This window comes from Budorcas taxicolor, chromosome 15, assembly GCF_023091745.1.
Source record: "Budorcas taxicolor isolate Tak-1 chromosome 15, Takin1.1, whole genome shotgun sequence".
NCBI classification, from domain to species: Eukaryota; Metazoa; Chordata; class Mammalia; order Artiodactyla; family Bovidae; genus Budorcas; species Budorcas taxicolor.
Window position 1 is genome coordinate 64,655,344 of NC_068924.1, and position 12,731 is coordinate 64,668,074.

Below are 12,731 nucleotides of genomic sequence, written 5' to 3' on the forward strand. Positions count from 1 at the left end.
TGAAATAAGTTACCTTAGATCACACAGTTAATAAATGGCAGAGTTGGGGCTGGAGTAATTTCTCCTTTTGCTGCTTCATTTATCGAAAATAGAACCCTGGAAAGAGCCTTGCTTGAATTGTGCTGCAGGGAGTGGTGAAGCAAGATAAATTGTGCAGTAGAAACAGTGATTTTCCATGGAGATTTGCTTCGTTAAGGGGTTTTGTGTTGACTTCACACTGGCTGGTTGCCACCTTCTTCCTTAAGGGGAGAGGCCATTTCTGTCATTTTTCTTTTTGAGGTTTCTGAAAGTGCCTGTATCTGGGGGCCACTCAGGCTGACCAAGTGGGTTAATGGGTTTTTTTTTTTGTTTTTTTTTTTTTGCAAAGTAGACCACTGCACTCACCTGGGTGAGCTGGAGAAACACGAAGACTTACCGGGAAGGTCCATAGTTAGGGAACCAGTAGGATCCAACATAGCCCTTGGATTACGTGTGCCGTTGCTCCGTCAGTGGCAGAGGTTCATGGATCCCCAACCCAGCTTCTCCTTCTGTCTTTGCTCTTCTCTGTGTGTCCTTATGTTACCGACCGTTCCATTCTTGACTCTCCCGGGAGAGTCCAGTTTTGCTCTAGACCCCTCAGAGGCTGCTGACCTGTCTCGAGGTAGACCAGTTGGGGCTGGGCATTGCCCTCTGGCCATGCTGGTATGCTTATAGGACACCAGCATGATGCCTTGGAAGAAGCTTTTATTTTTTTTTCAAATAATTTATTTTTTAATGTATGTTTTATTTTTAACACCAAAGCCATTTTGTACTGGTGAATAGCTGATTAACAATGTTGTGATAGTTTCAGGTGAATAGTGAAGGGATTCAGCCAGACATACACATGCATCCATTCTCCCCCAAACTCCCCTCCCATCCAGGCTGGCACATAACATTGGTCATGTACACACTGCTGTATTTAAAATGGATAACCAACAAAAACCTGTGGTATAGCAGAAAAAGGAGCTTTTAGAATGGGGCAGAATCAGTCTTGCCCTATGCCCTATCCAAGTCATTGCTTGACCAGTCTCCCAGGACAAGCTTTGAGTCAGCCATCCGAGCTGAGTTCACTGCTTCCAGAGCAGGACATACCCCTAGACGGAGAAGGTTCTGGGCATCCCAAAGGGACTGGCTAACCTCCCTGGTGATCTGCTCTGTTCTCCCTTCACAGCAGCAAATCCTCTGCTCTGCTCCACTGCCCGCTACCACTGCAAGAATGGCCTCTGCATCGACAAGAGCTTCATCTGTGATGGACAGAATAACTGTCAAGACAACAGTGACGAGGAAAGCTGTGAGAGTTCTCAAGGTAGGAGCCTCCCAGGTTCTTAAAAAATAAATAAATAATTACGACACCGCACCACGGTAACGCCAAAAAAAGCAACTCCTATCCCACCTCCAGATACAGCAGCTGTGTTCATTTCTGCTCTTGCCATGCAGCTCTCGTACACATGGTTTTAACCATAACCCACCTACCATTTTGTACTTCATATTTCTCATGCATAAAATAGCAAATGCACATTTTTCTCTTCAAAACTGTGATTTGCCTAGCTGCACTGCATACCATGACAGTGCTCTCTGCTATGGTTTTCTGAGTAGTTGCACTGTTGGGAGCCACTGAGGTATTTCCATTGAGTTACTTCTTCAGGATAAATTCAGCAGAGTAAGACATCTGCGCAGTTCATAACTACATCTCATCATAGAGCTGCTGGGAAATTTTTAAAAATTTTCCACTGGTGCTAGTATTGTCTGTGTGTATCAGGTTTACAGTCATATCCCAAGAGTTCACTCTTGTCCTCTTTTCCCTATTTTGGCTGATTTAGTAGTCATAGAATGATAGTTCCCCAAATGCTTTAGTTTGCATTTCTCTGATGATGAGCTAAGTTAACATTTTCTCCTGGGTGTTTGTTTACTACTTCGTTTCCTCTTGTGTGAATTGCCTATTCCTCTCAGAGCTGTTGAATGGAAACCAAAGGATGCATTTGGGGATGGAAGGATGAGCTTTTTAGGGAACCCAGAAGGACACTGAGGGGTCATATCCTCCCCTGTTAAAACTGACTGGATACCTTTTCTTATTCATTGACTCTTTTCCAGTTAACACATATTTATTTCTTCAGTGATTAGAAAAAAATACAAAGATTTTTAAAATGCATGTCAATTTTAAGGCATCCTAAAAAGTATATAATTCTAATGTTATAAGCTGGTATCATCCATATGCAATCCTTATTTTTCTCACTTAGTATTAAGTTGTGATCTACCCATATTATTTTGCTGGTAGAGATTATTTGTTTTGACCGTTATTCAGTACACCACTCTCTGATTCTATCACTGATTACAGATTTAATAATACTACAAAAAAGAAAAACAAGATAAGGATGGATAACTGGTTAACTCATATGTTGGGAGGTAGGATGAAGTTAGATGGAGGTTCCTTTCAAGATCCTAGCTTTAATTTTGGTAGGTGTTTATTACATTGTTAAAAATGAATGAATGAATGAACAAATGGGCCATGCATAGAACCCTGGTGAGAGTGGGCCATACATTAAGGCTTATAATCAATCCATTCCATATGCCTGAGGTCCATAGATGAGAAAAGACACAATCTGTATCTACTTGGACTTTGCCAAAATTTGTACAGAGAGCAGCTCCTGGAGGTGGGTCTTGGGCAAAGTTAGCCTCTGATTGTCCCGGCCTAGAAAAATCCCCTCTTTGTGTCCTCTCCTCGTGAGTGGCTCTCAAAGTTTAGTTCTCAGACCAGCAGGATCAGCATCACTTGGGAACTCTTTACAGCAAAGTTCAGGCTGTACCCAGACCCATTGAACAGACCCTAGGGGTGAGTCCAGCAACAATCTGTGTTTTAATAGGCCCTCCAGGTAAATTGAAGTCATGTGAAAATCTGTGAACCACTATAATCCATTAGCTATATGAATGTCCCTGTGCTCTGGGCATAATTCTAGTATTGAAGGGTATGCTTTTGTCTGTCAGGCAGCTTCTAAATGCAAACTGACTGCTAATTTTGCTGCTGAAAGGGCATGAGTGTTCCCACGCTGAGGGAATACCTGACCCATCCGGGGCTTTTAAATGTCTTCCTGAAGAATTTCAGAGGCATCTTGAGTAGAGACTACATTGTGTAGGATTTGACCTATTTTCATCTTAATAATAGCTAATGTTTATTGATCCCTACCCTGTACCAGCTACTGTGCTGGGCACCTTCTGTACATGAACTCCTTTAGTCAAAATATTAATACATCCCAGCTGCTTCTGCTGGGCTTCTAGCCCTCAAAAATTGCATCATTGCTTCCAGTTGATGTGGGAAAATAAAATGATATTTTATGATGCTTATTTTGATGGAATGGAAAAAAACTGACCCCAAGACAGGAAATAGGGTGCTTGAAATACTTTTCCTCTAATTTGATGAGGGTATGAAAAGGTCGTGTCTCCACTGAGAGACTCCAGCTTTGTGTGCGCCTCTCCTCTCTTCTTCTTCTCGTCCCCAGTTACTTCCTTTCCTTACATGTGGCCTTGCAAAGCAACAACAAACCCTGCCAAGACTTGGAGGCAGGAATGGGACTGTGAAAGTACAGTCATTACTGTACCTTTCAATTCCAGATGGGATGTATCGGAGGCCAAAGAACACTCTAGTGGAATCGAATTTTAACTGGGGCTTCACTGATTGGAAGTGTAAACCATTACAAGTCAATTCCACAAGCAGTGGCTTTGGAGCAGTCTTTGCATATGACTTTCTGTTGCTTAGGAACCTTCCCTGAGAGGGTGCATCTGAGGGTCAGCAGGTGCTGCTCTGCACAGATTGGCTGTGGGCAGCACCTAGGTGGTCTTAAGCATGCTGGATTCAGTCCTAATTGAACTGATAGATTCTTGCCGGCTTTGGATGCCTGACTGATGATGGCAGGCTACCTTCAGTGGTCCCCAGCCCCTAGGGTTGATGTTTTGGTATAATCCCATCCCTTTGCATGTGATCTGGACCTCATGACTTGCTTTTTATTCCCAATCATGGCAAATTACACATAACAGGGTCTTTCCAGGTGGTCCATTGGCCAAAGAATCCACCCGCAATGCAGGAGATGAGAGTTCATTCCGTGGGTTGGGAAGATCCCCTAGAGGAAGGCATGGCAACCCACTCCAGTGTTCTTGCCTGGAGAATCCCATGGACAGAGGAGCCTGGTGGAGCTACGGTCCGCGGGGTCACAAAGAGTGGGACATGACTGAAGTGACTTAGCATGCACACGCCCCCACATGACATAAAATTTACCATAATAACCATTTTTAAATCAATGGTTCAACAGTTTACCTTATTGTGCAGCTAATCTCCAGAACTTTTCCATCTTGCCAAACTAAAACTCTATACCCATTAAACAGCAGCTCCCCATTCCTCCTCCTCCAGCCCCTGGCAACTGCCATTCTACTTTGTTTTTATGAATTTGACTATTCTAGATACCTCCTATAAACGCAGTTGTACAGCATAGTTACCTTGTGGTGACTGGCTTGGCTCACTTACATAATGTCTTCAAGGTTTATCCATGTTGTCGCATGTGTCAGAATTTTCTGCCTTTTTACTTAAGGCTGTGTCATACTCCATTGTACGCCGGTACCACATTTTGTATATCCATTCATCTGTTGATGGACACGTGAGTTGCTTCCACCTTTTGGCTATTGTGAGTCATGCTGCTGCGAACACAGGTGTATAAATTGTGATTCACTTTTAACAAAGAAAATAGCAACAGAAGTGACGGGATGTCAATTCCAATGTAAGATTACAAAAGACCCCGTGTCTGTTTTTCTTACCGTGTCGCTCACTCTAATGCACCAGCTGCCATGATGTGAGCTGTGCCATGGATAGGCCTGCGTGGCAGGGAACTCCAACCAAATGCCCATGAGGAACCGAGGCCTCCAGGAACCACAAGGGTGAGCCCAAAATTGGCCTCTCCCTTGGTCCAGCCTTGAACTCTCTGCGGCCCAGGAGATGACCGCGACTGTAGCCTTCTCTAACTGTAGTAAGAAGAGCTCAGCTACTCCTGGATTTCTGAGCCACAGAAACTGTGAGAAAATGAACATTTTTTTTTTTTAAGCCTGTAGGTTTCAGAGTAATTTGCTATGCCATACTAGAAAACGGATACCATGAATACCTCTTATGTGGGCCCCACTTCTGATCATTCCAGTCATAGAGAGCTTATGAAGACTCAGGTGATGGTGAGAGAGGGTCAGTCCTTTGGACAGAGATCAAACAGGGTGTTTACAAGAGTAGCCATCACATTCAGCGCTAAGTGGCAGGCCCTATTCCAAGCATTTGACTTATATTTTCTACTCAGTCCTCACCAAATCCCTGTGACGGGAGAATCCAGGAACAGAAAATGACCCTCATTTTTCTGGAGGAAGAACCCGAGGAACAGAGAAGTTCCATAGCTGTGGCGTGACCACACAGTGAGTAGGCAATGAAGCCGGGAACTTAGGTCCTCCGAGGTACGAGTTAACGTTCTCTATCACCATGTGCTACGGTTGTCTGGGTACCACTGTCCTGGGACCAGGAACAGCAGACCTTGTCCCGCCTTGGTCCCTTGAGCTCAGCGGGGAGGTTGTGTATGAGGCTGGCATATTTTCCTCTCTTTGTATTCAAGTTCTCCTCTCAGACAGAAAGACTAATGAGGCCTGCCCACCTTCCCCCGGGTGAGGAATGCTAGGAAGTTAAGCTCTTTTGAGGAAGCCACCAGTGCCAGGGTAGTTAATTGAGTGTATTGGCACTTGGGCTGCAGTTTCTTTATCTCGCTTGCTGTATCCTGGTGATAATGCTTAGAGAAGAGTTTGGAAAGCTGGCCATGAGGTTGGGCACCTCACCAGAAGCTAACAGTGACGGCTTTGTCCTGTTTCTTCTGTAGGATTGGGCGTGTGCGTGTGCGTGTGTGTGTGAGAGAGAGAGAGCATGTGAGCTGTCCTTTCTGGCACTTTGGTCAGGAGGCAGGTGATGGCCTGCCCCCAGGTACCAGGCCCTGAACTAGATGCAGGGGATACGGAAGTGGTCTTGGAGTCTCCTCTTAAATTATGTTCTTCCCTATAGCTCATATGTTGAAGTCCTAAACCCCAGGATGTGACCGTATTTGGAAATCGAGTCCTTGCATTGAAATTAGTTACAATGAGGTCACACTGCAGGGGGATGTGCCTCTAATCCCATGTGACTGATGTCCTTAGGGAAAGGGCACGTTGCAACACAGACGCACAGAGGGACATGGAGACAGAACTTGGGTGATACAGCTACAAGCCAGGGGACACCAGAGACTGCCAGTAAACCTCCAGAAGCCGACAGAGAGACACAGATTTTCCTTGACGGCCTCTAGCAGGAGCCAGCATGCCAGACCACAAGGCCGAAAATGTCTCGTTGAAGCCGTCTAGTTGGCACTTGGTTACTACAGCCCTAGGAAGGGCATATGGCTCTCAGGAAGTCACACTGAGACACAGCACAACCCTGTGCCAAGTGCCACGGCAGAAAGACAGACAGAGGGATGCAGAGCTGCTAAGAAGTGAGCAGAGTGCAAAATCAAAGGGAGATGAGGGTGTAAGGGAGTCGGGAAAGCGCTCGGGGCCTTCGTGGAATCAGGACAGTCGAGCGGGCCTCCTCCTGGTGGGGAGAGCGCTGGGCCGAGCCGTGCGTGGTTAATGGGCCGTCTCCCAGCGTGCATTTTGAGATGTTCATTTTCTGTACTCGGTGTGCAGGCCTCATTAACTGTCTCCACAGCAGCTCTGAGACTGAAATCAGGGTGCCAGAACGCCTCCGGCTTTCCAGCCAGTCCTGACCAAGACCGTCAACACTTCTGCTGTCTGAGCACCTTAGGACGGCGGCACTCAGGTCTTCTACCGTCTGGTCCTAAGCCCTAGCTGACCTAAATTAGCCAGTTACCCTGAGGATTGCCTAGGGCGAGGGGCTGAGGGAGGGATGGAGTTGGGGGCTGGGGATAGTAGATATAAGCTTTTATATGGAGAATGAACAAACAACAAGGTCCTACTGTAGAACACAGAGAACTGTATTCAGTATCTTACGATAAACCATCATGGAAAAGAATATTTTAAAAAAGAATATATATGTGTAACTGAGTCACTTTGCTGTATAGCAGTAATTAACACATTATTGTAAATCAACTATATTTCAATTTAAAAAATCTTTTAGTAAATAAATTAGCCAATCACCCACTCAGATTGGGAGCTGGAGCCTAGCCTTATGGTGGATAAATAATTAGCTGCAGAAAGGAAGATTTTGGTGTAGTGATTGCTTCTTAGTTACGCTCTCAAATAAATACCTCAAATGAAGCCTGACAGCAAAGGGAATCAAGGAGGATTCCTTGCGGCCGCTGGGCAGAAGGATGAGCCGTTGGGACCGCCACTGCTAACGCAGGGGCCTTCCCGCCTGGCGAGCAGGGCCGTGTTCTGTCTGGTCCAGTGTGCGAGCTGGCCCTCGTGCTGCGGAAATGCGCAGTGTGGTGTCCCTTCCCAGACCTCTCCTCCATGCGGGGTCTACGGTGGGTGGATTCTTCACTGCGGGTCTTCGGTCCTTCCCTCTACCTGTGACCTGGCACAGAGGCCAGAGGAGGTTCCCTACCTGCAGATGCCAGGCTTGCTCTGACTGTGGGATGTTGGCAGACAGACGATAAAGGAGCCTGGCACGTGCTGTGCCCTTGTGCTTGCTCTCTTTCATTCTAACGTCTGCCATGAGACGACTGACTGCTGGTCCAAGGAGAAGTGACACATGGGTCAGACCTGAGCCCAAGTCACAGCCTGGGGTCCATCCTAGCTGACGCCACCGAAATGCAGCCCACCTGCAGACCCATGCGTGAGATACTAAATCTCTGCTGTGGCCGGAGATTTTAAAGTGTGTTTGTTATACAGCAAAACCTGGCTAATATCATGTCCTCAGGAAATGTGTGTGTGTCTGTGTGTATTTATCACGTAATATTTATTGACGGCTGCTATGTGCTGGGCACTGGGCCCGTTAGACACAGCGACATACCTTATTTTGACAAATACCAAGATGCCATCAAGTGTAAGGCCTGCTATTGTTTTATGTTTTGCTGAGAAAGAGGAAATGCTGACAATTCAGTTATGATGGACTATTGATTTTAAGATGTGTCCCAGTTTTAGAATTTTAGAATGGGAGGGGGGGAATGTGGATCTTAGAATGGAAGATGGTGATAGGAAACAAGACAAGTGTGGTCTCTGCTCTGTTGACACCTGCATCCAGGTAGGAAAAATAGGCATTGAGCTGGTTACTGGTGTGACGAGTGTGTGGGAAAGGCAGAGGCAGGATGCTGTGGAAGTGAATGACAGGAATTTGAGACCTTCTTGAGAAAGTGATGCTGAAGATGAAACAGGGAAATAAGGGAAATTAACTGGACAAGAAGAGGGGAGGGTGGGGGGAGAAGGAACCTTCTGGGAAGAAGGGACTATAAGCTGTAGGATCCAGGACTGAGCATGGTGACAGCCTGGTGCATTTGAGGGCTTCCCAGATGGCTCAGATGGTAAAGAATCAGCCATTTGGTGCATTTGAAGGACTGGAAAACAAACAAACAAACAAACAAACAAACAACCATGTGGCGCCGTCTGGTGGACAGGAGAGGAATAACTTGGAAGTAAGTTTGCGCCATCAGCAGTGGTCTGGTGTGGTGAATTGAAGCCATATTAAGGATCTTGGATTTTCATGGGCACTCATGGCAGTCTTCTTTTCTGGAAGAGAATTCCAGAAAAACATCTACTTCTGCTTCATTGACTACACTAAAACCTTTGGCTGTGTGGATCACAACAAACTGTGGAAAATTCTTAAAAAGATGGGAATATCAGACTACCTTACGTGCCTCTGAGAAATCTCTATGCAGGTCAAGAAGCAACAGTTAGAACCGGACATGGAACAACGAACTGGTTCCAAATTGGTAAAGGAGTACGTCAAGGCCATATATTGTCACCCTGCTTATTTAACTTATATGCAGATTATATTATGTGAAATGCCAGGCTGGATGAAACACAAGCTGGAATCAAGATTGCTGGGAGAAATATCAAAAACCTCAGATATGCAGATGACACCACCCTTATGGCAGAAAGCAAAGAGAAACTAAAGAGCCTCTTGATGAAAATGAAAGAGGAGAGTGAAAAAGCTGGCTTGAAACTCAGTGTTCAAAAAACAAAAGATCATGGCATCTGGTGCCATCACTTCATGGCAAATAGATGGAGAAACAATGGAAACAGTGAGAGACTTTATCTTGGGGGCTTCAAAATCACTGCAGATGGTGACTGCAGCCATGAAATTAAAAGACACTTCCTCTTTGGAAGAAAAGCTGTGACCAACCTACAACACATATTAAAAAGCAAAGACATTACTTTGCCAACAAAGGTCTGTCTAGTCAAGGCTATGATTTTTCCAGTAGTCATGTATGCATGTGAGAGTTGGACTATAAAGAAAGCTGAGTGCCGAAGAATTGATGCTTTTGAACTGTAGTGTTGGAGAAGACTCTTGAGAGTCCCTTGGACTGCAAGGAGATCCAACCAGTCCACCCTAAAGGAGATCAGTCCTGGGTGTTCATTGGAAGGACTGATGCTGAAGGTGAAACTCCAATACTTTGGCCACCTGATGCGAAGAGTTGACTCATTGGAAAAGACCCTGATGCTGGGAGGGATTAGGGACAGGAGGAGAAGGGAACGACTGCCGGGGTCCAGCCCCTGTGGATCCAGGGAATTCGAAGGTGGGGACAGTGTCGGCGTCTTTGGAAATAACTTATTTAATTACAGATAGAGAGGGATTAGAAAATTAGCAGAGAAAAAGAGGCTGAATAACTTGGTTCACATGGGATACCAATCACCACCTACGTAGGCCGCAGGCGTCTTCCCGTTCTCCCGAAGGAGAGGAGGCACTGAGGCCCCCCCGGTCCGATCTTAGAAGCCCAGGCAAAATTAATAGGCTTGGTGGGTACCCATGCACCAGATGGGAATTCAGCCAGAAAATAGTAGGAGAGAAAAAGGGGCTGAATAACTTGGTTCACGTGGAATAGCATCCATGCTCCAGATGGGAATTCAGCCAGAAAAACGGGGAGCAAGAAAGAAACGACATGGGGGAATCAGTCTCTGGAAACTGATCCGATCCCTTTATTTTGGGGTTTGCTTATATACCTTTTGTTACACATAGGGATGAATACAGAGTCACGTGGGGGTCAGCAGTCCTGACCTTTATCAAAATCAGGTGCTTCACATAAATGTATTAAAAAAAAGGTCTTAGGGATATTACATCATCTTCTGGCCTTGAGACCTGCTGACATTTTATGATCCTTTCTTTCTGATAACCAAAAAACTTATTTTTTCCAAGGGTGTTTTTTCTTAAACCAGGCACCACCCTCCAAATAAAGTTACATTCCTATAGGGTGAGGGTGTAGTGAGTTACAATCAAGAAAGGAATTTATTTAACCCAAGGTTAACATGATTAATCTTAAAGGTTAATACTTATTTCTCCTATATGCTTAAAAGTTAATACTTATTTCTCCTATATGCTAGTTATATTCATTATAAGGGCAGGGAACATGGAGATTTAGCAGCAAACATCAACCCAACAAATGAAAATCCTTTCACCAATGTTCCCCTTAAGAACTATTTAGTCTTAAGATAGTGATAAAGTTACATTTTTACATAGCAAGGACACAGTGATTTATAACAAAGTACAGTGATCTATTACAAAAGAGAAAATTCATTAACTCAAAAAGTCTAGTATTGCTAACCTTAAAAACTACTATATTTCCTTTTCTATATTCCAAATACATTGATTAATATATTCCCAGCTGCCTAAGGATATGGAGGCCTGGTGGCAATCATTGACTCAACAATGAGAAAAGCCCTATGCTAATTAGGACTCTCAAAATACTCCAGAACTCTCTGTGCTGTTTATGGCTGAGAGGTAGTAAACAGTCATGTGCGTAGTGGCAGGAGTATGGATAATCCTGTCACACAAGCTAGTCTGTCAGCAGAGAGGTTTGACCTGAGACACCCTTGTCCCACCCAGGGCAGGGAATTAGCAGCAATTATTGGCACAACAAATGAAAAAACCTTCACCAATATAATTCCTAACCAACCCACTATACTAATAATTTCCAATTCCCTAAAAGAATTTGCCTTTAGTAAGTCTAAAACATCTCGTGCCTCTCAGGTTGGGAGGCTGTAAACAATCACATGTGGCAGGACGAACCTATACAGGTGGGCTAGATAACCTTCAGAGGAGTCCGTAAGCTGAAACACTCTTGTCACGCCCAGGAATTTCTGTTGCCTTGGAGCTGCACGTTTATTCCTTCTCCAAGAGAAACGGTTATGGGGGAGAGCCCCCCGTAAAGTCAGAGGTGTAGGTGAGAGCATAAAACAGACTCTGGTTTTTGACGTTAGATGCTCGGGAACAGGGGGTTTCCTGAGGCTTGATCACGCCTTTGCATATGCCAAGCCTCCTTCCTCATGACTATTGCCATGGGCAGAGTTCCTCACGCTGGCCCCCAGCAAACGACAGAGGATGAGATGGTTGAATGGCATCACTGACTCAATGGACATGGGTTTGAGTAAACTCTGGGAGTTGGTGATGGACAGGAAGGCCTGGCGTGCTGCAGTCCGTAGGCTCTCCAAGAGTTGGACACGACTGAGCGACTGAACTGAACTGAACTGAGTCATGGGTCGATGTATGACAGTGATGATAGTGGGGATCGTGATGACAGTGGGGATGGACAGGGTGATGGCTTCAGGATGTATTGGCAGCTAGCACTGCTAGTTTGGGGGCTTCCCTGGTAGCTCAGCTGGTAAAGAATCTGCCTGCAATGCAGGAGACCCTGGTTCGATTCCTCGGTTGGGACGATCCCCTGGAGAAGGGATAGGCTACCCACTCCAGTATTCTTGGGCTTCCCTGGTAGCTCAGCTGGTAAAGAATCTGCCTGTAATGCAGGAGACCTGGGTTTGATCCCTGGGTTGGGAAGACCCCCTGGAGAAGGGAATGGCTACCTACTCCAGTATTCTGGCCTGGAGAATTCCATGGGGTTGCAGAGAATCGGACGCGACTGAGCAACTTTCACTTGCCTTTTCACTTTTGCCGAGCTTTGATGATAAACTCCATGAGGTTGGCCGGGGTAGAAAGGGCCCACAGCAGGTCTCCATGGGGGTGCTATTTTTATGGGACCGGAGAACCTACTGTAGTATTTTCCAGTTAGGCCTGCTCTTTGCTCTTCCACTCCAGCTCCCCAACCCTGCAACTGGCCTGGGTAGCTGAGAGGAAAAGGAGCTTACGCTTTTGGAAGAGACCTTGGTTTTCTGTCACAAAATGAAAGCAAGTGATGTGCAGCCAAAGACATGTAAAGAAATCATGGAGGGCATGAGATGAGAGAAGTGCTAATTTTTTGTTTTGTTTTTCAAGTATGAATGGAGAAGAGCTTTGTATAGTTAAAAGATAAAATAGTAGTCTGGGGTTAGGGGATCCAGGCCCAAAAGTCACAACCTAGAATTTAATGGGCGGTGAGTATTCACTGCAAAACTCATGTCACCAGATGATGTCAAGAGCCTCATTAGAGGGACCCTGGGAAAGAGTCGTCACTCTGAAAGAATTTATTTGGCCTCACCTAGAGTTAAACTGCTGGAGGTACGATTAACAGGAGGAATGTAGAAGCCTTTTTTCTACTTTTAATTTGAGACTTTGAAAGCCCAGCTGGGCT

At 45.4% G+C, this 12,731-nt stretch overlaps 1 protein-coding gene across 1 annotated transcript in view; it reads left to right on the forward strand.

Moving 5' to 3' along the window:
• LDLRAD3 (low density lipoprotein receptor class A domain containing 3) overlaps positions 1-12,731 on the forward strand; it is a 220,354-nt gene that overhangs the window by 96,812 nt on the left and 110,811 nt on the right. The window contains exon 4 of the mRNA XM_052653183.1: positions 1,190-1,324. Coding sequence (XP_052509143.1) covers positions 1,190-1,324 — 135 coding nt within the window. The remainder of the gene's footprint in view (positions 1-1,189; positions 1,325-12,731) is intronic.